The 26,648-nt window shown below is 36.0% G+C and overlaps 1 protein-coding gene across 10 annotated transcripts; it reads right to left on the minus strand.

Moving 5' to 3' along the window:
- Window positions 1–26,493, minus strand: KBTBD3 (kelch repeat and BTB domain containing 3). Of its 10 annotated transcripts, XM_063727941.1 has the most exons (5): window positions 26,337–26,438; window positions 25,532–25,732; window positions 24,063–24,130; window positions 7,809–8,053; window positions 1–3,374 (listed from the first exon to the last, which is right to left on the minus strand). In XM_063727941.1, exons 4-5 carry the CDS (start codon window positions 8,039–8,041, stop codon window positions 1,769–1,771), a joined length of 1,839 nt encoding a protein of 612 aa, XP_063584011.1. In that variant the 5' UTR covers window positions 8,042–8,053; window positions 24,063–24,130; window positions 25,532–25,732; window positions 26,337–26,438; the 3' UTR covers window positions 1–1,768.
- Between the last annotated feature and the right edge of the window lie 155 nt (window positions 26,494–26,648).

A 26,648-nucleotide genomic window follows, 5' to 3' on the forward strand; every position in this document is an offset into this window, starting at 1 on the left:
TCAGTGATGAAAACAATATTTATCTTAAACATACTCTATTAATATATATCCTTAAATTAACAGTTCAGTAAATCCACATATAGGCTACTCACTGTGTTATGGTCTTTCTCAAATAATTTGTTTTCAAAGCCACACACACACAAACAAAAGCCTCCACTGAATTTTCCTTTTTTAAATACACAAAGTGCAGAGCCAACTACTCATGTGCTTAGGTAAGAAGGCCACCAATTTTACAGAATACTCTTTATAAATATGTCGTCTAATCAGGAACAGTCCTTGATTTTTAAACTACATGAAAATGTACTCTGATATTCCATTCCATTTTGAAAAATACATTTGGAACTTATGGTTGCATAAATTTATATGATAAAATAAGAGAATCTTCATTTAGGTATATTTCTACTTAGGAACACACTTTTAAAGAATGTGCACATTTGAGAAAGATTAACATTTACAACTGAGTGTAGAAAACTACATTTGGTTCCAGAGAAATACAATCTACACATTACCTGAGATGTAAAGCAGGGGTCTTAAAACCCAAAATGCCTTTATCTTTTAAACTGATTAAAGAAACATATACTCTTGGAAGGCAGAATCACCTACCTGAGAACAATGACAACAGTACTCTTACATTGTGTGGGTTGAAGATCAAACATCTTAACAGATGCAGGTTGTGAATACTATTATCAATACCAAGAGCCAAGTCATTTTTTTTAATTTAGAAAATAATTCACTATGAATAATTTACTGAAGTAGTAAACCAACATAGTGCTTTATAGTTGGTATACATCATCACAGAAAATTGATATGGTACTAATTTAAATCCTGAAATGTTTTATGTAGCTCAAATTTGGACAAAGCTTAAGAAATGCCATAATAATTATTCACTTAATTAGAGGTCAATTTTGTATGTCCTCAATTAGGCTGGAACCTAGCAATGATACATAAAAAGTATTTTAGTACTACCATCCTAGAATCAAAAAATTTCCAATTGAGGGTTACATGTTAACATAAACTCAGGCCAGGTGTAACTTACAACTACTAATTAAATCCAGAATGTTAATTTACTAAGATTGAACCAGAAAATGAGGGGGTGGGGGAGAGAGAGAGCTAGAAATTGAAACCAACTGACATTGAAAACTAATCAGCAATTTTTAAAGCATTTAAGTAACTGCTAATGGCATTATAACATGGTACATTATGCTTTTAATGAAAAAATGAGTCATTAAAAAAAGTTAAACTATGTTTAGTGTACTATTTATAAAGCTGGGAGAATTATTTCTGAACTAAAAAAGGGTAAAAAGGGTACCTAAAAGAAGTTAACCAATCATCACAAATGATAGGAATTCAACGACTCATACCTGCAGTAACAATATTCTCACCTCTGAGTTATTTTTTACTTCATATAAGATACAGTGTAATTCATTTTTACTCTCTCAAGAGATTTCTCCCATCTAAATAGTACAAATCTTTTATGGACAGACAGAGTACTTTAAAAATCAAAGTGTCAGGGTCTATGATTTGTAGTTTCATGTGAAAATACTAAGTATTCTAGATTCCCCAAGGTTAAATTATATTCAGTATAATTTTTGGTAAAATATATTTTGTATTTTAAGTTTTGGGAAACTGTCTATTCATATATGGTGTACATACATAATAACTAAAAGCAGGAACGTTTTATGTCATTAAGATGTATAGATCTTTTTACCTATCATTTTGGTTAACAAATTTACTTTAGGTTACTAGAACTGGACTCGTTTTAGAATGTTCAAGCACATAGATTAGAAAACCATGGGTCTCTGTATTTATTAAACTGAATCACCTGGCAGTAAAATTCTGTTAAGGCTCTAGGCATTGGTGAAACTTCTTCCCATTCAGACCTGTTGCTGTGGTAGACCTGCACTTCATCTGTGATTTCATCTGGTGCATAATCACCACCTAATATATAAATTTTATCTTCAATTCCAATTGCACCTGCATTAAAGCCTGCACACTCAAAAGATCCTTCGCCTTTCCAAACACAAGTGTCTGGACAAAAACTATAAACCTTATAGGTGGAAAGGTCACATATATACAGTGTACAGTTTACTGGTACAGCTTTAATTAATGTGGCATGAAAAAATTGCCCAAACTCTGCTACTAGTTCAGACCACTGATCAGTTGTAGCATTGTATTTAAAAAAGCAATCAAGTGATGGGTTAAAAGCATCTGTAATCTCTACCTCTGATCCAAGAACATAAATTACATTTTGGCATGTGCTTGCTTCTGGATAGTATATGCCTCTGGGTAATGGGCTAACAGATATCCATTCTTTGGAAAGAGGATTGTAAGATTCAACATCTAAGAGACTTTTAATGTCCCGGGATCCTCTAGTTTTTCCACCTATGACAAATAATCTATCGAGAGCCATAACTGATGTATGCATGGTTCTTGGTGTTTTCATAGTTGATACCAAGAAGAAATCATTTTTGACTGGACAGTAGCACCAGGTTTGATCAGTGGCATCATGATATGACTCGGCAATATGCAGTCGAACCGTTCGACAACATTTCCCTTTGCAACCACCTGTCAAGAATATTTTCTCTCCGTAACTCGAAAGACTAGATCCTGGCAAATCAATCAGGTGTGACTGCGGCAGTATTTTCCATGAATCAGATTTAATGTTATAGCAAAATGTATATTGATTTTCTCCATTTTCCTCAGTTTTGTGAATGAATATGTATTTCTCAGTTGTGGATGGTCGAGCATCAGGGAAGAGTCCACCAGAACCTTGCACACACTTAATTGCATCCATGATTATGTCAAAACAGTTTGTACTTTTGAGTAAACTCTCTTCATTGAACAGACAGTCCTGAAGTGTCTCCTCAGACAACTGATGTAATCTCACTTTTTCAATCAAATGAGGCAGATACTTTTGCCTTGATTCTAAGTTATGTTTAGTCCAACTAAGGACAACTTTCAGTACCATTTCTTCTTCAGGAACATTTAATTCATCTGATTCCAGACATTTCTGTAGTACTCCAAAATTCATCTCTAAGAAATCACTGGATTTAAATAATAAAGAAAAGTGATGTTGTACAAAGTGTAATGCATGATCAAACAAACTGGTGGAGCCATAGCTATCTGATATAGATAATAACTGTAAACAATTGACAAGATTAATACTTTTTATTAAAAAGTCACTGCAAGCTTTGGATAGGAAGGAAACTTGAAGAAATGATGACAACTGGAAGAACATTTCCACATTATCATCTGTTATTTTTGTTTTTCCAGTATAGGCATAATCGAGAAATGCTTTTACTGCTTTGGAGGACAAATTAGTAATGGTAACACTTCCATCATCTCTTTCTTTCATGTTTACTTCAAACATAGCCCTGCAAAAATAAAGAACACAGAAAAACAGCAAGAATATTTTATTCCATAATTATTTTCGATATTACCTTAAAGAGGTTTCCTTATTCTTGACTTAAAATATATTTATAAAAGCATATTTTAATTGCCTCCTAATTAATATCTAGAATAATTATATAACATATTATTTATCTGCCAACAAACATATTACAAAATGCCTACATTACAAAATATGTACACTACAGCTGAGCTATAGCAACTAATAAAAAAAGACTATAAAAGATTCAAATTTTGTATACTTATTTATTATTAATACTATTGAGGCAAAATCTTGCTGATGGCCACATTTCTTTATTTATGGATTAATTAGTAACGACTGTGCTGGTGATAACTAAAATTACTTAAAATATAATTATTTAGGGCTTAGGATTTAAAAGCCTCTTTCAAATTCTTCTTTGATTTCACATTAATGAAACAGAAAAGGGTACAGTGAGATATCTGATGTCTCCAATGAATCTATTGTGCGGGGAAAATTCACCAAATAAGATACATGTCTAAAAAGACATTTTATATAGTTCTTTAGGAGAAGGGGAATGTGATTTCCTAAAACTAAACAATAACAGTGTACCACATCAAGCAAAAAGGTGAAAAAAAAAAGAGTTTGGTAATAGGCACTGAGAGATGGAGATAGGTCCCCAAATTTGAATAGTTAGACCAGCTTGAAAGTTCTTCATAATGAGTTTTGCTTTATTGCTACATGGTAAAGTTGACAGAATCTAAGGAACTGAGAATTTCTTTGGCTCAGTTTGGGTAAAAACATAAATTATTTGGAAATGTATGGGCATGGAACAAAATGTATTTTACTATTGGTTCTGGTTTAATAATGATTTGTATTTGTGCCAGTATTGTCCAGGATGTCTTTCTGAGCAGTGTTCCTAGTTGCCCAAAGTATTCTAGGGGAAAACCAATTTACTTATCAGAGTCTACTCCAGAAGGTAATGAAATCTATTTAAAAAGTACAACATCCAAATGAAAAATATGAGGGGACTTGCAAAATGTTACACATTATGCAGGGTTTTTAAATAATGTATATCAATAGAAATATTAACCTGTGATAATAATTATATGGATAATAATTATATGGATTATATCCTAAACATCTACAGCAGTTTAGGATAATATTAAGAGTCCATATAGCCCAGCTGGCTATATGGTCCATAGGGCCCAGCTGCCAGTGTATGTAGCCACTGCCACTTATTAGCTGTGTGGCCTTGGGGAGGTGACTTAACTTTATTGTGCTTCAAATTCTTCGTCTGAAAATGCAGGTACTGGTAGTATCTATGTCATTGGGTGCTGAGAAGAATAAATGGGTTAATTGATGCAAAGTATTAGCTTTTATTGGTATCATTATTTTAAAAAATGTTTTCTATCAGATTTGATGTATTTATAATTTACTATCAGCTTCCACATTTTCTTTGAGAAGATACATGTAAGATTATATTTCTATACTTCATCCTATTCATCTTGAAGTATCCAGTTAACATCTATCTCCAATTAACCATCTTATCATAAAGTATGTATAAAACATGTGTAAGATTCCTTTTCAATTTCTTGTCTCCAATGATATTACATCTCAATAATAATTTTTGTTTTCCAAAAACACTGTAAGAGGGATATTTTCATGCATTGTGCACTTTTCTGACATTTTTATTTTACATTTTCAGTATTCCATTAAGTGAGTTTGATCATATTATGAATTAGCAACATTATAGGAGAGTGTAAATTGTCAAATGTCTATTACATATGTATATATTTCAATGTGAATTATGTACTCATTTAATAAAGTACTATATGTAATAAAGGATCTGATATTTTTGTTATTTAAACCAGGTAGAAAACTTAAAAAATACATTGTTCTAACAGTAATTTTAAAAACTAAAAGCAGACCTATGAAAAACTAGCAGTAAGCTGAACAAAGAAATATGTGCAAAAAGTATATGTAAATTGAATAAAAAACAGCATCAAGAAGAGTGCAGGTCTATAAATTGAAATGCCTACATAAGAGTATTTTATTAGCATGAAAACATCACAGAGAAATCAAGCTGTGTGTTCACACCAGATTATTTATATTTTTTCTAGGTTTAGAAATAATCATAGCAGCTAATATTAACTGAATGTAGTAGGTACGGTCCTAATTATTATATGTTATTTCATTTAAGCAATATAATAATTCTATGAGTTAAGTCCTATTTTTATAATCCTACTTTTTTACAATAAGGAAACTGAGGCCTGAAGGGGTTAAGTAACTTGCCTAATAAAACATGTCTAGTAAATGGTAGAGCTTGGATTTAGATTTAGGGCATATGTATTAAGAGGCCAACTACTTAACCATTGTACCACACAGCTTCCTGTGATGAAGAGGGGACCTGAAGGATATGGGGGCAGAAAAGAGTTACATGGAAGAAAAGTTAGGTTATAAGAGAGGAGGGAAGACACTGGTGGAAACAAGAATGGCAGAGTATAAGACAGTAAGGGCCCCAGTGAAGTTCAAAGAACAACTTTGATTACCTGAGAGAAGAAATAAAAAGAATAAAGGAAGACATATAGTCAAACTAGGCAAACAGCTAGTTCAAGACCGTTGTAGCCTCCATGGCCCCAGTAAACTGTGCTGCAGTACTAAGCCATTGCTCCCAATTTCAAAGCAACAGCCCCTACAGGAACAGGTGTTTAGCAGGAAGTATGTATCAGTAAATGTTTGTTGAATGAAATCTAGCTTGTAAGATTTACTCAAAAGGCAATAAGGATGAGATCTAATTAGATGGCGGTAAAAAAATAAGGGTTAAATTGAGGATTCAAAACAGTATAAATTAACTTGCATATCAGATATGCATCTTAGTATTTCTATATCTTAAATCTTATTTTTTAATCAAGTTTATTGGAGATTTAAACCCTGCTTAATTCAAATTAAAATTGCTTCCACAAATGAACATAATGCAAAATATTACAATTAGGATTTAAGTTTATTGTAGTATAACTAGGAAGGCTGAAGATCAGGGTTTCACCAAAAGGGTCTTGTCTATTGACCAAGAAGCCTCACAGGATAGTACTACCTTGATACAATTAACACAGTAATTGCAAGGTCATGTGTCTGACCCTTAACCTCGCAGAATTGGAAACCTGCTGTCATCATAGTGATTACTGCAGTGTTTTGAATAGGACATTCTCTTTAGGGTGATCTACATGGGAAACCAAATTATATTCAGAAGGTTGCTTAGAATTAGAAAAAGCTGAGTGCTTTCAAGAAATGCCTTATAGCTAAGAAGTACTTTTCCCTAATATAAGGAGAGGATGAATTTGCTAAGAAGAGGATAAATTTTTAAATTGGTTAGAGCCTCCTCTCCCCATAATACATGAATACAACATAGGACAGAAATTTACTTTTCTCTCAGAGTTATTTTCTTCAAATTTTGCTTCCATTTTTGTTTAACCTGTCATCTTCTTTTTCTAAAATAATACAACACAGGGATCCCCCAAACAAAGCTGACACCATCAAAAAAATTTCTTCTGTCCCAGAGTATTTCAAGGGATTAATGTTTCAGAGAACTTTGGGAAATGCTGACCTGGGAAGACCTATACTTTAAAAAAAGGTCGTCTTAAATTCTCTCCTACTAAAAAATCATGGCCCAGCGCAGTGGCTCACACCTGTAATCCCAGCACTTGGGGAGGCCGACGCAGGCGGATCACGAGGTCAGGAGATCGAGACCATCCTGGCTAACACGGTGAAACCCCGCCTCTACTAAAAATACAAAAAATTAGCCGGGTGTGGTGACGGGCGCCTGTAGTCCCAGCTACTCGGGAGGCTGAGGCAGGAGAATGGCTTGAAGCCGGAAGGCGGAGCTTGCAGTGAGCCGAGATCGCCCCACTGCACTCCAGCCTGAGCGACAGAGTGAGACTCTGTCTAAAAAAAAAAAAAAAATCATTAGTTAATCTTGGTTCTAATTAGGTTTTTTGTTGTTTTTTTTTGAGATGGAGTCTCGCTCCGTTGCCCAGGCTGAAGTGCAGTGGCACGATCTCAGCTCACCCAACCTCAGCCTCCTGGGTTCAAGTGATTCTTGTGCCTCAGCCTCCCGTATAGCTGGGATTACAGGCGCACGCCATTGCGCCTGGCTAATTTTTGTATTTTTAGTAGAGACGGACTTTCACCATGTTGACCAGGCTGGTCTTGAAGTCCTGACCTCAGGTGATCCGCCCGCCTTGGCCTCTTAGGGTGCTGGGATTACAGGCGTGAGCCACCGTGCCCAGCCTAATTAGGTTTTTGTTTTTTTTGTTTTTTTTTGTTTTTTTTAAGAATTAAAAATTACTGTTGCACGTTCTTGTGGGGGAAAACTTGACTGCAGTATAAAATAGACCTTAATTATCCAAATCATAAAATCTGAGGCATAGACAAGGTAAAGTACCTGAAAAAGTCACTGCATGCTGCTAACACACAACGATGACACGGGATTATTTCATCTTTCATAATTATTTTGAAATCATAAAAGACATTTTGTTCTCTAAAATTCTGTAGTACACTTAAGATTTTTTGTCCATGATCTTCTGATACAAGAAAGTTGTTTTTCTTCTCAGATGGAATTCCATTACAGGTGCTTCGTTGATTGAAAGCATATGAATTATCCATAGCCAATTCCATACGTCCTTAGAACTAGAATAAAAAAAAATCACTGATGTAGTAGAGACCTAATGCAAGTTTCAGACTCCAAAATTGGCCCTCTTGATGGCAAATACACAAAAATAACCACTAAGAAAAATAATAAGACAGTAAAACTTGTTTTAAACATTTGTTTTTCTGACATTTAATATTAAATTCCTTTTGAATTTTCATAAATGTTGAGCTCATTGGAATAAAAGTATATTTTTCATAAGGGCTAACATTCAAGGCTATATAATTGTGTTAAATAGCAAAATGTACAAGTTGTATAAATAGCTTTTATAGGATTTCACTACATGATTAATATTATTACTATACATAAGAGGTGTTATTTCTAACATAGTTATTGAGTATATGCCCAATATATATATGCCCAATATATATATGCCCAATCCCCCTCCTTTCCAATCCATTCTCTTCTGGTATCAAAGTAGCTGTTAAAATGCTGATCTTGGACCATAAACTGCATGCCTTCTGAGGTTAGACATTTTACAAGATAATTGGTTGAAAAAGATCAGTGTTAGATTGCATTAATTAGTTATGGCTTTAGTAAAGAAGAAAAAGGCAAGCACTTTTCCAAGTTGGGCTATTTAAAAGTAGAAAGGAAAATCGCATATATCTTAATTAAGAAAGATTTTTTAAACATGAGGTCAGAAATCCAAGATAGGTAAAGATCAGATAATTGTGAATATCATGAACTGCAAATTCAGCTCTAAACATAAAAGTTGCATCATCAAAAGCAAGGAAGTGGGAAACAGAAAGGAAAAGAGGATTGGAAACTTGGAGAACCAGACAAATTGAAAACCTTGATTCTACATTTCTGTTCTAGTTATCATCCTAAAATTAGTGGCTTAAGACAACAATTTATAATCTCTAATGGTTCTGTGAGTTTAGGTGATGATTCTTGCTTGGGAGTTTTCATACAACTACAGGCAAATGGCAGCTGTGGCTGAAGCCATCTGAAGGTCTCACTGGGTGACATGTCCAGTATGGTTTCCTCATTCACGTTTCTTATGATTCAGCTGGGATGGCTAGAAGAGATGGGGATCTTTCTTCTTTTTTTTGTTTTTTTTCTGAGAACACTTAAATATTTATTGATTCATTTAAAAATAAGAAAAAATTTTACGTAACTATATTCGATATATCTATTTAATATACATATTCATATATATCCATTTTATATACATACCTATGTATATAACTACATATAACTACAAAAATATATAAATGGATAACTGTAAAATAACTATTTTCCAAAACAAAAAAAAAGTTTCTTGAGAAGGGTTACATTGTTTCATATTTTTGCAAATCTCTTTAACATCTGGCTTAATGGAAGACAACTAGATTCTCATATCTGCTTCTTTATTCAATCTTTTGTGAAATTGTATACCACGTGGGCACACATCTACAACCATCTGATCTTCGACAAACCTGACAAAAACAAGCAATGGGGAAAGGATTCCCTATTTAATAAATGGTCCCAGGAAAACTGGCTAGCCATATGCAGAAAACTGAAACTGGACCCCTTCCTTACACCTTATACAAAAATTAACTCAAGATGGATTAGAGACTTAAGTGTAAAACCCCAAACCATAAGAACCCCGGAAGAAAACCTAGGCAATACCATTCAGGACATAGGCATGGGCAAAGACTTCATGACTAAAAAACCAAAAGCAATTGCAACAAAAGCCAAAATTGACAAATGGGATCTAATTAAACTAAAGAGCTTTGGCATAGCCAAAGAAACTAGCATCAGAGTGAACAGGCAACCTACAGAATACGAGAAAATTTTTGCAATCTACCCATCTGAAAAAGGTCTAATATCCAGAATCTACAAGGAACTTAAACAAATTTGCAACAAAAAAACAAAGAACCCCAACAAAAAGTGGGCAAAGGATATGACACCTCTCAAAAGAAGGATATGACACTTCTCAAAAGAAGACAGTTATGCAGCCAACAAATATATGAAAAAAATCTCATCCTCACTGATCATTAGGGTTTTCTCTTTCTTAACGCACCCTCTCCAAGTGGCTAGCTGGTGCTTCTTCACAGCATGACAGTCTCAGAGTGGCTGGGCTTCTTGCATGAAGCTTGGTTCTCCCAGAGCAGGTGTTCCAAGAGGCCTAGGTGGAAGCTAGATACTGGAGAAGTAGTCCAAATTGTCCTACAGCATCAATTAAAGCTCCATTCCAGGACCAAGACAATCTACTGTTGTGCTATGCAATACAGTAACCATGAGCCATGTGTAGCTATTTAAATTCCTTGTAAGTAAATAAAACTAAAAATTCAGGTCCCTCATTGCTCTAGCCACATTTAAGTGGTCAGTCATATGTGGTGTGATGAGTGACAATTTGTTTGGGACACAGAGTGCCCACATTTTTGGTTAAACATTACTTCTGGGTATGTCTGTGAGAGTGTTCTAGATGAGATTAACATTTGAATTGGTACACTGAGTAAAGCAGATTGTCCTCCCCACTGTAGATGTGCCTCAGCCTGTCTGTTGAAGGTCTGAATAGAACAAAAGACTGAATAAGAAAGAACTCTTTCTTTCTGCCTGACTTCAAGCTGGAACTCAAACTGGAACTATACCATCAGCTCTCCTAAGTCTCCTGCTTGCTGACTACAAATCTTGGGTCTTCTCAGCCTCCATAATCACATGAGGTAATTCTTTATAGTTTTTCTGTCTGTCTCTTTCCATATATATATATTACAAACACATATACATATATATAGTAAAAATACCTATACATATGTATAGTACAAATACATATACATATATATCTAGTGTGTGTGTGTATATCTATATCTATATCTATATCTCTATATATATATCTATCTATATATACATATCCCTTTAGTTCTGTTTTTCTGAATAAGTCAGACTAATACATCTGCCTAGTGACTACTATATTATACAAAGCAAATATAAAACATTCTCATCATCACAGAAAGTTCCACTGGATATAGCCATTATACTGTGTGGAAAAATAGCGTGCCTGTGTGAATGTGTGTGTGGTTGTGGAGGTGTGTATGTGCTTGTATGTGCAGGAGAAAGTAATAGGTTGTAACTGGCAGTACTGCTGGAAATCTAAGTGACTAGTAGAAATCATTTTGTGTGTAGTGTTCTGAGTAACTATGAATAGGAAGACATATTAAAAATGAGAGTGGGTATCATGCAGGAAGAGAGATAATGAAAGACTTGGAGGTTATTTCTGAGGAAAAGGAACTAGAGAAAATAAAACCAATATGATGGATGAAGATGAGGGCAGAGAGAGAGAGCAAGAGAGAGAGACAGTGAAAGATTGATTTATTATAAGCTCATGTGATAATAGAGGCTAAGAAGTTCCAAGATCTACAACTACTTAGCTGGATACCCAGGAGAGCTGACAGTACAGTTTCAGTACAAGTCCAAAGGCCTGAGAACCACAACAGCCAATGGTGTAAGTTTCAGTCCAAAAGCCGGCAAGCCTAAGACCCAAGAGGAGTCAGTTTTTCAATTTGAGTCCAACGGCAGGAAAAGACTGATGTATGTCCCAACTCAAATAGGCAGGATAAATTTCCTATTACTCAGTCTTTTATTCTATTCAATTCTTCATTTGATTGGATAAGGCCCCACCACACAGGAAAATCTGCTTTACTTGGTCTCCTGATTCACATGTTAATCTCATCCAGAAATATCCTTATAGACACATTCAGAATGTCTGACCAAATGTCTGGGCACCAGATGGCCCAGGCAAGCTTATAAATGAAATTAACTGTCACAACAGTTCAAATCTTGACTTAACAATGTTGATAACATATGACTTAGGATAGAAAGAGAGTATTTCAAATTAGAGTGAGGCATAAAGACAATTATATATGGCTAATGTCCCAGGACTAATTCTTTACCTCACAAGGCATCTTCATAAGTCACTTGTAAGACTGTTTTTAAAATTATGCATGTTTTCTCTTCTTTTCTAATATTTACAAAACACACAGATGTGAAATATTAGTTTGTATAAAAATCATATATCTTCCCAAGAGTATGATATAATGTTGTTAAATAAGATGGCTATTAGCCTAAGGTTACTCTCTGTAGCCAGCCCTCTTATGTAAGAGAACTGAAGCTTAACTTGGAAACATTTATTGTAACTGACTTAAAAACCAAAAACCAAAAACAAGCCTTAGCCAATCACAAATAGCCAACCAACCTACTGGTTACAAATAGGGAACTTCCATCAGACAATATCCAAATAAGGCAAATGCCTAGCGTAGTCAATCAGGTAATTTCTCTACTTTGTTTCCATGTTCAACCTATAAAAGCTTGCTGGTCACACTGCTGGAGTGGAGCTCTCTGAACCTCCTTCAGTTTTGAATGCTACCTGATTCATGAATTGTTCTTTGCTCAAACTCTGTTAAATTTTATTTATCTAAAGCTTTTCTTTTAACAATGCGAAATGAAAGAAAAAGTAGGGCATTAGAATCAGGCTTGAGTTCCAATGCTGGTTCAGCATTTACTTGTGATATATTTGAGGTAAATAACTTCTAATTTTTTATTATTATTTTCACCATTTGTAAAATGCAGATAAGCTATATCTATCTAGTTGTGTTGTTGAGAATATTTAAAAAAATACATAATTGGCTGGGTGCAGTGGCTCATGCCTGTAATCCCAGCACTTTGGGAGGCTGAGGTGGGTGGATCACCTGGTCAAGAGATTGACACCATCCTGGCCAACATGGTGAAACCCCATCTCTAATAAAAATGCAAAATTTAGCCGGGCGTGGTGGTGCATACCTGTAGTCCTAGCTACTCGGGAGGCTAAGGCAGGAGAATTGCTTGAACCCAGGAGGTGGAGGTTGCAGTGAGCTGAGATCCCAACATTGCACTCCAGCCTGGTGACAGAGAGAGACTCTGTCTCAAAAAGAAACGTAATTTAGCATATAACGTGTGTAAAATAAGTGGAAGTTAAGGCTTATTTTCGAAGAAATTTAACAGAAAAGACAAGCAAATCATTTAATTCACATTAATCAATAAGTTTACACTTATAAAATGGTGGAGGAAGGGACAAGAGAAGCAGCTTTCTAATAATTCCTAGGGCATAAGAGCGAAGTTGAACACAAGAGCTATCATTGCAAAGGTGTTTAATCTGGAATGTCAGAATCAAAGGAAATAATAAAGAATTGGTGGGAGATTTGTGCCAGCCTGCCTAACTCCAAGATGATGAAAACAAATGTTTAAAAGAAATAGCCAGGGACCGGGAGTGGTGGCTCACCCCTGTAATCCCAGCACTTTAGGAGGCCGAGGCGGGTGGATCACCTGAGGTCAGGAGTTCAAGACTAGCCTGGCCAAAATGGTGAAACCCCGTCTCTATGAAAATACAAAAATTAGCCGGGCATGATGGCAGCTGCCTGTAATCCCAGCTACTCGAGAGGCTCACCGAGAGAATCGCTTGAGCCCGGGAGGCAGAGGTTGCAGTGGTCTGAGATCACACCATTGCACTCCAGCCTGGGTGACAGAATGAGGCTCTGTTTCTAAATAAATAAATAAATAAATATAAAAGGAATAGCCAGGAAGTATTTATACTATGCAAAAGGACACACAAAGCAGATAAACAGACAATATGATTGAAAACAGTCTATACTAGTTTGACAGAAATGTGTTAAAGCTGTGCAAAGGATCAAGGTGTCTTCTCAGTGCCACAATGTAGCCAAGATGTTACTCCTGGTCTCATTCTCCAGTCTAGTGATGAGCTGGGGCATCAATAACCTATAATAGTAACGTAGGGAATCTCTATGGCCTGTCTAAAATAACTACAGAATCGGGTGACTCAGTCCAGATTGCCTGGATGCCCCTTGGAATCACTCTGTATTTTCATCCACTAAAAGATATGTATTTAAATCCCTCTATGTGTTAGAGGAAGTTAGACACTGAGGATCAAAAGATACATTATCTCCTACAACTTTATATTCCACTGGATTTCTAAAAGTTCTCCGAAGATTAGAATAATAGATGTTGGCAAGGATATTTGATCAACATGGAACATTCTAAAGCAGTAATTACTACCCCATCCTCCAGGCTATCCAGTAGGGGAGACATGGGGAAAAGGATGTGGGGTAGATACTGAATATTTGTTTCACAATGGTTTTGTTCAAAAATACACAATAATTTTTGTATTTTTAGTAGAGACGGGGTTTCACCATATTGGCCAGGATGGTCTTGATCTCTTGACCTCGTGATCCGCCCGCCTTGGCCTCCCAAAGTGCTGGGATTACAGGCGTGAGCCACCGCGCCTGGCCTGTTTTTGTTCTATACGCGATCGATATGTACACATGTTATCTGTGGAGCACACGCTACATACCCGGTGCTGGTCTAGATGGATTGAAAATATAGTGGAAAATAGAATTTGTGAATGACACAAAGTGAGCAAGGTACATGGTTGAGGAAGAATTCACATAGAGCAGTGAGAGAAACGGAGGAAAACCAGGAGAGGCAGTAGAAACTAAGGGAAGAGAATTTCAAGTATGAAGTTGTCACCTATATCATCAAAAGGTGATGGGAAAAAAGTCACTGATGATTTGGGGTAAAATAGGGAGAGAACAGATTAGAGTGGAGTTAAGTGGAAATAATGGGCACAATTTATAGACGTTATCCTTTTAAAAAGTTCATCAAGGCTGGGCTCAGTGGTTCATGCCTGTAATCCCAGCACTTTGGGGGGCCAAGGCAGGTGGATCACCTGAGGTCAGGAGTTCAAGACCAGCCTGGCCAACATGGTAAAACCCCATCTCTACTAAAAATGCAAAAATTAGCCAGGCGTGGTGGTGGGCACCTGTAATCCCAGCTACTCAGGAGGCTCAGGCAGGAGAATCGCTTGAACCCAGGAGGCAGAGGTTGCAGTAAGCTGAGATCACACCACTGCACTCCAGCCTGGATGACAGAGCAAGACTGTCTCAAAAAAAAAAAAAAAAAAAAAAAATTCATCAGATGGAGCCTAGAGGAGCATGTAGATACCAGGAAATTTTGTTTTGTTTTGGTATAGATGGGAGAAACTTGTGCATGTTAATACACAGAAAACAAAGGGCATGTATGGAGGGAAATTTTGACAATGATCACAACAATCTAAATTCAATATCTACATCCACATCATACACCAAAATGTTTTGGACCTTTAAACCAATAAATTGGAGAACAATACTATACAGCAAAACTTCCATTTCTGTTGACAGGTAAACACTGATAGGCAAATAAATGGTTCCGTTTCTAGCCATTTATGTGTTGTTTAGTTGTTTAGTGATATAATAAGAATGAAGGTACCGAGATTTATCATAAATAATTTATACAGTTAATTCATCCAACACTCATAATAATCTTTTAAGATTGGTATTAATAATTACTTTTTCAAACAGCAAATTGAGGCTCAGAGATTAAATAACATGCCTAAAAACATAAAACTAGTAGAAACATGCTTGTTCCACTAAATGTCCCTGTTATTTCCAAAATGAATCATTCTGACCCTGGATTTAAATATCAAATGAAAGCTCAGAAAGCAATTTTAGTGCTCCTTAGACCCAACTATAAATGTACTTGTCAAAAGTTACCACAGCAATTTAAGATCATTCTTAATAAGGATGACATACATGATAATCCTAGCTAATATTTGGTGAGCCAGTAAGCTGTGCCAGGCACTGGCCTACAGAGTTCACATAGTATTTGATTTGATTCTTATAAATATAATCCCTATTAAAAAAAAAAACAAAAAGACTGTGCTTCCAGTAAGGTTTAGATGCACCTTTCCCTATTTCTCCTGCTAAGTACAAAAAAACAAAAACAACAACAACAACAATAACAAAAAACCCTGGAGGTACATATAAATATAAATCAACATATATATACATACATATGAAGACAAATAAATGAAGACGATGAAAAGTGGAAAGATGAAATCAGACTGACTAGTGACCTGAGGAACAACATACTGGTGAGTTCCCTGGGTTTTCCTTTAGCCTAATATGTTCTAGATCCTACAAAAGCTGCAACCCTGATACACCAGTGGGCACACACATAAACAGCCCCCAAACTGCCCTCTTTAGTCACAGAACCAGAAAAGGAGCAACCTAACAAGACAGAAAAGTTTTAAGGAAATAACCACTCTACCACAGCAGAAGACCACACAAAAATTCTGGCTCTATACCCACCCAAGTCTGCAAAGGTGCAATGGAGAGCCTAGAATTTCACTAATGACAGGCTATAATGAGGTGCTTCTATCATTCTCCTCCTATCCCCCCAACTAGAATGATATTGGAGAAGGCTAAATAATCACTAAAACATCTATGCAGGCCAGGCATGGTGGCTCACCCCTGTAATCCCAAGACTTGGGGAGGCTGAGGCGGGCAGATTACCTGAGGTCAGGAGTTCAAGACCAGCCTGGCCAACATAGTGAAACACCTCTCTACTAAAAATACAAAAATTAGCTGGGTGTGGTGGCGGGCACCTGGAGTGGTAGGCTCTCAGCTACTCAGGAGGCTGAGGCAGGAGAATTGCTTGAACCCGGGAGGCAGAGGTTGCAGTTAGCCGAGATCGTGCCACTGCACTAAAGCCCGGGCGACAAGAGCAAAACTCCGTCAAAAAAAAAAAGTCTATTCAAAGAGATAGCATTCATAAGTCACTATAGCTAAATCAAAATTAAATTCCAAAAAAAGTTCAAGTAAGCCACAGGAGACAGAAAGAAAAAACAGAAATAAAAATAGAATAAACAGAAAACAGAAAATAAATTACAGACTTCAATACTGACGTTGCAATAATTGCACTAAACGTAAGTGGTCTACATACACAAATTAAAAGATAGATTACCAGAGAAGATTAAAAAGTGACCCAACTTTATGCATCCTACAAGTAAATTCACTTCAAATATAATAAGTAGGTTGAAAGTAAAAGGATAGGAAAAGATATACTATGCAAGCATTAATTAAAATAAAGCAGGTATGGCAATATAATTACAAGATAAAGTAGACTGGAGCAAGGGAAAGAAATATTATGTAATGTCCATCCACCACCAAGAAGACTAGCAATCAAAAATATATATGCGCCAAATGATAGAGCTGTAAAATATGTGAAGCAAAAACTGATAAAACTGAAAAAAAAATAGACAAATCCACTATTACAGCTGGAGACTTCAACACTCTTCTCTCTAAAATTAATAGAACTGGACAAGAAGTCAGTAAGCATATAGAGCTCAACAACACCATCAGTCAACAGAATCTAATCAACATTTATAGAAAACTCCACCTAACAACAGCAGACTACATATTCTTTCACCACAATGAAATCAAACTAAAAATCAATAACAAAAAGATAACATAAACATCTCCACGCACTTGGAAACATAATAACACTTTTCTAAATAATCCATGGATCAAAGAGAAGGTTTCAAGTGTAATTTAAAACATACATTGAACTGAATAAAAACTAAAATACAACATATCAAAATGTGTATGATGCAGCTAAAATAGTGCTGAGAGGAAAATTTTTAGCATTAAGTGCTTACATTACTACAACTCACTCAATATGAAATATATAATTTGAACAGCCCTGTAACCATTAAGGAAATTAAATTTACCAGAAGTTTAAAGAAGAATTAATACCAGTTCTACACAACTTCTTCAAGAAAACAGAAGCAGAAGGAAGATCCCCAACTAATTTTATGAAGTGAGTATTACCGTGGTACTCCAGACAAAGACAGTACCCAAAACAAACAAACAAAAACCAAAACCCCACACTATGGACCAATATACTTAACAAATATAGATGCAAAAATTGTTTTAAAAATATTAGCAAAAAAATCAGCAATATATAAAAGCGATTATACTCTATGGCTAAGTAAGTTTATCTAAGGATGTACGGCTGTTTCAATATTTGAATACTGATTAGTGTAATTTATCCTATTAGGCAGCTAAAGAAGAAAAACCACAAGACCATATCAATTGATGCATAAAATGTATTTGAAAAAATACAACACCCAGTTATGGGAAAAACTCTTAGCAAAAGAGAAAGAGAGGGGAAAAGTTCCCCCTTCTCAACTTGGTAGAGAAAAATCTACAAATAACCTGTAGATAACATTATGCTAAATTATGGAATGCCTTCCCCCTAAGATGAGGAAAACAGCAAGGATGTCCACCCTTACCGCTGCTATTCATCATAGTTCACACTTATTTAGAAGTATATTATTCAGTTTCCAAGTGCATGTAAGCTCTAGCAAGCACACTAAAACAAGAAAATTCAATAAAAGGCATATACATTGGAAAGGAAGAAACAAAACTGCCTCTATTTGCAAATTCCAAGATAGTCTACGTAGAAAATCCAAAGGAATCTACCAGAAAAAAACCTCATAGAATTAATCAGCAAGTTCAGCAATGCCACAGGCCACAAGAGCATCACACGAAAATCAATCATATTTCTATATACCAGCAATAAACACATAGAAACAAAAATTAAAACAAAAACAAAAATTAAAAGTATAATAGTTCAAAAAAAAAGAAGTGAAAGAAATACTTACGTATAAATCTAACAAAACATGCATAGGACTTGTATGCTGAAAAATATAAAATGCTAAAAAAATAAATCAAAGAAGACTAAAATGGAAAGACATGCCATGAATGCAAATTGGAAAAGTCAACTTAAGAAAGATGTCCCCTTAATTTCCTCCAAACTGATATAAAGGTTTAACACACTTTTTTATCAAAATCCTGGCACAATTTTTTGTATATACAGATGAGATTACTGTAAAATTTATATGTAATGATAAAGAAAATAGAATATCTAACACAACCAAAAAGAATAATAATGAGGGAAGTACCAGTCTACCTGATTTCAAGACTTACTATAGCTATGGTAATCAATACTGTGTAATATTAGTGAAAGGAGAGACACATATATCAGTGGAACGCATACACAATTGAGAAGTAGCCCCACACAGTATAGCCAAGTGACTTTTGACAAAGGACAAATGCAATTCAATGGAAGAAAAAGAACCTTTTTTAACAAAAAATGCTGAAGAAAATGGATATCCACAGGCAACAAAAAAATGAACCTTGACCTATACCTCATATTTTATGTAAAAATTAACTCAAAACGGGTCATAGATTTAAACATAAAATATAAAACTTTTAGAGGCAAATACAGAAGAAAATCCTTGTAACCAGGGTCTCATTAATGAGCTCTTAGACATCAAAAGCACAACACATAAATGAAAAAAATTAATAGATTGGATTTTATATCAAAATTATATTTTTCCTCTGTGAAAGTCCCTTTATTTAAGAGGATGAAAAGACAAGCTATGAGCCAGGAAAAAAATATTTGCAAACTGAATCTAATAAAGAAATAATCTATAAAAAAATCTGAAAACTGACCAGTAAAAACACCAGACAATTCAATTTAAAAAATGCGCAAAAGGCACAAAGAGATATTTCACCAAAGAGAATATACAGATGGCAAATAAGCGCATGAAAAGATGTTCAACATCATTAGTCATTATGGAAATGGAAATTAAGACTGCAATAAATATCCCTACCCATCTATCAAAATAGCTAAAATAAAATATAATGACACCACCAAATGCTTGAGGGCTTGCAGAGACCCTGGATCACCCATACATTGCTGGTGGAAATAGTTTGGCAGTTTCTTAAAAAAACTAAACATACACATACCATATTACCCAAGAATCATGCTGCTGAGCATTAGAAATAAAAGCTTATGTGTGCACAATAGCCTCTACATGTTTCATAATGCTTCATTTGTATAGCCAAAAGCTGAGGACAACCAAAATGTTGCACAATAGGTGAAAGAGTAAACAAATCATGGTACATCCATACCGTGGAATACTACTCACCATTAAAAACGGACGAAGTGTTGATACACATAATTTAGATAGGTTACAGGAATCTACACATGTGAGAAAATTACAAGAAACTACACACACACATTGTACCAATGTCAAATTCCTGGTTTTGATCTTTTACTAGAATTATGTATGCACCCATTTGGGGAAACTGGGTGAAGGGTACATGGAAACTCTATCTTTACAACTTCTTGTGTAATTATTTTAAGATATTAAAAGATAACAAAAGATCAATCAATTCAGAAACTATTTTGATGTTCCAGCTTTATTCTTGCTCAAAACATAGAAAATGCAAATAAAACATAATTATTTAATTGGTATAAAATCATTCCTCTGTATTTTAAAATAAGTGGGAAATAAAACAGTAAAAAGGTGACTAAAGGAGATACTTCCAAAAGAATAAAAACTGCATTTCTGCATAGTGGCATAGGTCCTGAGAATATCAATTTTTAAAACTCTAACCACACTTTTTAATTAACTTTATTGTCATGAAAATCAGGTATGTAATTTAGATCTTGTGTTGGATTAAGTCAATTATTGAGCCTCATGGTTCACGAATAAGTGGACCACATGATGTAAACACAAAGTTATTTTTATTTCTATAAATAGTAACAAAAACAAGTTTTACCTGAAAATTTCAAGTATTCTAAAATAATATAAAGAATCACAGATAGCTATTCACTTTTATAACACTGTTTTTAAAAAAAGTCTGCCACATATATTCTATATAGAATGACAAATCTAAGGAGCTGAAAATTTCCATTTCTTAAATTTCATTTGAGTAAATCCTACTTGTATAAGTGTATTTTGCAAATGACAAAGAATATGGCATTTGGAACTAGAGAAACAGTCCTAAATGGTTCATCACTTATTAGTGACTCCTACTTAGGCTCTCTGAGGCTTTGGCTTCCTCATCTGCAAAGTGGACACACCTATGACACTGGACTGTTGTGAGACTTAAATGATACAATGAATATTAAGTTAATATTATCAAATTATATGTAAATATTAATGATTAAAATCAATAACATTAACAGTTAAACAATTCTGAATTCTTGGCAAAAGATTTATAAGGCAATTATTTTTCTTCAAATATTCTTCAAATTCAATTATGCTATTTCGTTGATTTTAAGACACAAATTTTTTCACACTTATCTGAAACTGACAGGCATCTTATAATCACTCTGGTTGGGTAGTAGTCATGACATATTTGTCATTACATGTGTATTAAATTTGAAGAATGGATATCAGTATGATGGAAGAAAACCTTGGAGATAATAATGGACATTGGTTTAAGAAATGATATATCACTAATGCTCTAAACAGAGAATGATATTATGAAAATAAAACATGGACACAGAGACTCTGAGTTGAAAATCAATGAAAAGACACTTCGAATGTTAAGAAGTTTTAGGAATGCCTCAGCCAATTAATTTTGCTTATATTGTTCTTTGTATGTAGGTGCAAGGGTATTATATGATTTTTTTAAAAGGGAGCTCTTTGCATGAGTAGAAAAAATTCTTAGTGATAAAGAGTTGTGCCATAGTTGGCATTTTTTTTCTTAGTAGTATATAAAATAGTGTACTTTTAAGATCGCACCCCAGCTTCAATGAAACACCTTCCTGCCCAAAACACTGACTCGATTTTTAAAATGATTGTTATTCTTTTTTTTAAAAGCCTTCCATTAAAATTTGATTTAAATAATTGAATAAATAAAGGTAGAAGAGTCAAGCCTAAGAACTAAGCCTTTGATAAAAAGTAATGACAAATACCATATGCCACTTGATAAAAGTAGAACATTAAACTAAAGCTGTGCTCTGCCTGATCTGGGCTTTGATTTCACTGGGTCCTACAGTGATCTTAGTTTGGTCACTGATGTTTCAATATACGGCAGGATTTCTGGCCTATTTTAGTAAATATTTATTATAGATGCTAAATATATGACAAGCACCGAATTAGGCACTAGAGATATAAAGAGAATAAAAGACAGACATGGTCCCTGCTTTTTTGTTGTCCAGTATCTGGTGAAAATGACATAATAAATAAAGTAGGCAAATAAATAATTATAAATTTTTATAAGTTCTGCAAAGACACAAGTAGGAAGTGGAAATAAAAATGAACAATGGGGCATTCAATTTCAGACAATAACAAAAGGGGTAACAGGGAACACTTATATAGTGCTTATTATGTGCCATGCTTTGTACTATGTTTTTTGTTTGTTTTTTTGAGACAGGGTCTTGCTGTGTCACCCAGGATGGAGTGCAGTGGCAGGATCACAGCTCACTGAAGCCTCAACCTCCTGGGCTCAAAGTCCTCCCACTTCATCCTCCTGAGTAGCTGGGATTACAGGCGTGCATTGTGCATTAGCACACTCAGCGTTTTTTTTTTTTTTTTTTTTTAGAGACGGGATCTCACTATGTTACCCAAGTTGGTCTCAAACTCCTGGCCTTAAGTGATCCTCATGCCTCAGCCTCCCAAAAGTGCTGTTGACTACAGGCATGAGCCACCATGCCTGGCCCCATGCTATATGTTTTACACATACTCTTTTAATCTTCCAAAAAAAAACTGGATAAAGTAGATACTTATCTTCACTTTACAAACAGAGAAAATAATTAAAATAATTTGGCTAAGATCATATAGCAAGTAAGCAGGGAGTTGGTATGTGAACTCAGTTTGGCTCAAGAGCCCTTGCTTTTAGCCGCTACAATATTAGGGAAAGCCTTTTTGAAGTGTCATTTGAGAACTGAATGATAAGAAGGTAAGGGGTTAGTGGGAGAAATCACATATAAAGCCCTACGGGGGGAAAGGAGTCCTTCAGTTTTAGGAAATTAAAGGTGGCCAGTGTGGCTGGAGTAGTTAATGAAAGCAAGAGGGTCAGGAGATAGGGCTGCAGAAGGCAGTTGCTACCTCAGTCAGGATCCTATGGGTCACAGGAGCTGGGATTTTATTCTAAGTGAAATAGGAACGACTGATTAATTGGACAGTGACATGACATCATTTTTTAAAAAATATTTTTCTAGCTAATATGTCAAGAATGAATTGAAAGGAGGTAAAAGAAGCAGGGTCCAAGTCACTCATTTATTCAACAAATATTAGACAGTTTATGGAGAAACAAATATTGTGGCAGGTACTATTCTAGATACTAGAAATACAGCTAAAAATAACACAGACAAGGTCCTCTACCCTGGAGTCTACTTTAGAATGCTGAACACCCCCCACACACACACCCCTTCCTTCTCATACATTAAGAGCTTCTCCCACCCTACTAGACATTTTCCATTAGCATGCAAATTCTAGTATCTTCCATCTTTAAACAAACATCAAACAAAAATCTATCCTTTGACCTTTTATTCCCTCTAACTACCATTCCATTTTTTTACTTCCTAAATCTGGAAAAACTTCTTTAAAGGACACTCTGTGGTAGCATCACCTCCAGTTATTGTCTCAACCCACTACAATAAAATTCCTTTCTTTTACTCCATTAAAACTGCCCTTGTCAATGTCACCATACTACCATCTTGAAGCTAAATTCTTACTTCTCTCTCCTCATCTTATTTCACCTCTTAGGAATATTCACACTGTTAACTAGTCTTTGAAACACTCATCTTTTAGTTTCTGTGCCACAACATTCTTCAGGTTTCCTACCTTGCTGGCCTCTCCTTCTCAGTCTAATTAGAGGGCAATATAACATAAGAATTAAGGGCATAGATTTCTAGATTTAGCTCTGAAAGCAAGTTGTGCTTATGGCATAGAAGACATTGGAAGAGAGTGCTCCCCTTTCTCAGGCAGGCTAGAAAACTGATTAGTATTTCAGATGAAAAATGATGGTGGGTTATACTAGATTGTTAACAGTGGGAATAAAGAGAAATAAATGGATTTAGCTGTATTTTAGAAGTAGAGCCAAAAACACTTGGAGATGGACTGGATATAGGGAGTCAAAGAAAAGCAGCATCATGGTTTCTTCCTTGAGAAACTGGTAGAATTATGGAGCTATTCAAATAAGTCTTGGGGGAAAAAAGAAGGGTTTGAGGTAGAATAAAGTTTGTGACCCAATAAAAAGTTAGTGAGTATATCTAAAAAACACCTAGACTTAGAGATGATCTCATCCGATGCCTTTCCATTGAAATTAATACCTGGAAGAGGTTATGTCACACATAGGATCCTTGTGTGATCAATGTCACACAGACAATTGGTGGTAGAGCTGGAAATAGAATACAAGTCCGTCAGAATCCTGCTAAAAAGCCACAGATCAGCACCAATCAAGATGATCATTACAGACTGAGTGAGCCCCTATTACTTTAGTCCTCTTCTTCCCCTGACCAATGCAATAAAAAATATTTTAATAAAATTGTTGGGTTCATTTAATATAGTTAAGCAAGTTATGAACTGTATATTTATATTTCCTTAATAAAAGTGAGGGAAGTAAAGGCAGATAGAATACAAAAAGCGGTGTTACCCTTGACAGTAATAAATCTATTGTGGAGTCATTAATAACATTTACTCATGTATACTATTTGTAAAAGGTATACATGACATTCCCTCTCAAGTACTGTACATTCTATTTTGCAAGATAACACACATGAAAATAATTCAGGACAATAGGAGCGACGTCATAAGGCAATACTAGAATAACTGCCAAATGAATTATATAAACAATACTGTTTTGGAAAAAGGTACTTTGAAGTAGGCCCTAAGAGAAGGTTTAAGCTAAGCTCTGGAGAATTTGTAAAACCACACAGGGAAGGGGATTAAACAAACCTATAAAATATGTTTACGAGGGTGATAGGTTTGGGGCTGAGGTTTGGAAGTGGAGAGAGTAAGCTATTTTAGACTGGGTGAACAGAGACATTCTGTTTGGTATGACATTTGGGCCTGAATGATACAGAGGAAACAAGGAATGTGATAATGGGAGAATGGGAGACTATTCTAGATTCTAGACCAAGTACCAATAATCCCTACGTTACTGTCTGTGTATTAGGCTCCATAGATCTAATACACAGAGATCTTGTTCGATGGTAAAATAATGGGATATGAATTCCTAAATTTAAACAAATTATCTTTCTGAGCTCATTGTCTCCATCAGTAATAACTAGTGCACAGAACATGTGCAATAACGTACACAGAAGTGTTTTGGAAACAGAAACGTAATGTATCAAAGTTATAAAAATCAGTTTAAAACGACAAGAAGGAAAGGTTATATGATTCTTAGTTAAAAATGGAGAAGTGAGTTATGATCATTGCTGATATGGGTATTAGTATTACTTACATATCTTTACACTCTCTTATTGTACTTTTTATGCGTATGATTTATTTGCCTTACCAGATTGTCAGCTCCCTGCAGCTGGTAAACAGATTTTCAATATGGCAGCTGACACAGGCTTTTGGTTAGCTAAGATGATATATTAAGCCAATAATTCATTTTACTATCCTTTGGGGATCTGAATTTGTGTGTGCGTGTGCTCAGAATCCCATCTACTTTCGAGGGATTCGGGGGGCTTATGATATCACGAAAAGTTAATGAAGACAAGTATAGATAAAAACATAATAGAACCCATCTTAAATAGGACAGAAATCATAGGCAGGTAATTGTGTTAATTACTACCGCCGGCCTTTGGCTGATATTTCCGGGCAGTCAGAGGAAGAAGGAAATCGGCTGAATCCCGCAGTACCGCACTTTAATCGACCTCCAGGTAGTCATTTACAGTCATCTGCAGAGAGCAACTTTTCCCTGGACCAAAACCTGCAGGGCACTTGGATCGCGTGGGCTTTCATACGAGAGTCAACAACAGCCTACACGGAACAACTAAGGACACAGGCATACATCAATATGACCCTTCGCAAAGTCTGAGAAAATAACTGAGCAAAGTTATTTACTTGTTTCTGCTGCTGTTAGAGCAAGGACCTCTGTCATGATGGAAACACTGATGCCTCAACAATGGAATCCTGTTTTCTCGCTAGTGCTCTAGCCCAGGCTTGGCAATAGCAAAACAGCACCTGGGTGGTTTCATCGCCCCAAATAAACAGCCAGCATTAGCTCAGCTGCTCGCTGGCAGCCTCGGATTCAGGCGGGGTCGGTGTTGCGCACTGGGGATAGTGCCTCTGCTCGGCCTTCGGAGGAAGGGTTTCAGGTAGGCTGCTGCTAAGGGTCGGGAGCATACTGTTTAAGGGTGGGTCTTAGGCTGATGCCGATGGGGGCAGGGAAAGAAGCAACTCAGGGCTGACGCGTTGCACAACTCCAGGGGGCACCACTGCAGACCCCCTCCTAGAGATGGAAACCTCTCGTGCCCCGTATACGAAGCAGCTGAAGCCAAGGACATTCTCTTCTCTGTGGGTCACAGGGGCCAACCCAGACCCCGAGAATAAGGGCTATCATCCCACTCCTCCCTCAGACCCCGGAGCTCACCCACCTGCAACTGCAGTCTCCGAAGTCTCCACCCCAGTCTCCCTGCCTCCAGAAGACTGGTTGCGATTGGCCTGCACCGCTGTCCCGTTAACTCTTCCGCAAGTGTGAGTGGCGAAACTGTCGGGCTCTTGGCCTTGGTCCCGCCCTTCGCTCGCCTCCGAAGCCACGCCTATGTGACGTCATACAATGCCGCAAAGCGCAGAGCTGATCTCCGTCTCCGCCCCCAGCTGCTTTCTCCGAGAGCAGGTGGCTGAGTTGGGGGCGGGCTGGGAGGGCTGTCGGTGGGCCAGTCTGCGTAGCGACGTCCCGCCCTCTG

This window comes from Pongo abelii, chromosome 9 (genome assembly GCF_028885655.2).
Source record: "Pongo abelii isolate AG06213 chromosome 9, NHGRI_mPonAbe1-v2.0_pri, whole genome shotgun sequence".
NCBI classification, from domain to species: Eukaryota; Metazoa; Chordata; class Mammalia; order Primates; family Hominidae; genus Pongo; species Pongo abelii.

Bases quoted from the DNA above. Each gene is read 5' to 3' on its own strand.
- KBTBD3 (XM_054523805.1), bottom strand. From the start codon at position 8,041: ATGGAATTGGCTATGGATAATTCATATGCTTTCAATCAACGAAGCACC. The intron at 3,375-7,808 runs GTACTTTACCTT...TTATTTTTGCAG, and splicing joins GCATGCAGTGACTTTTTCAG to GGCTATGTTTGAAGTAAACA.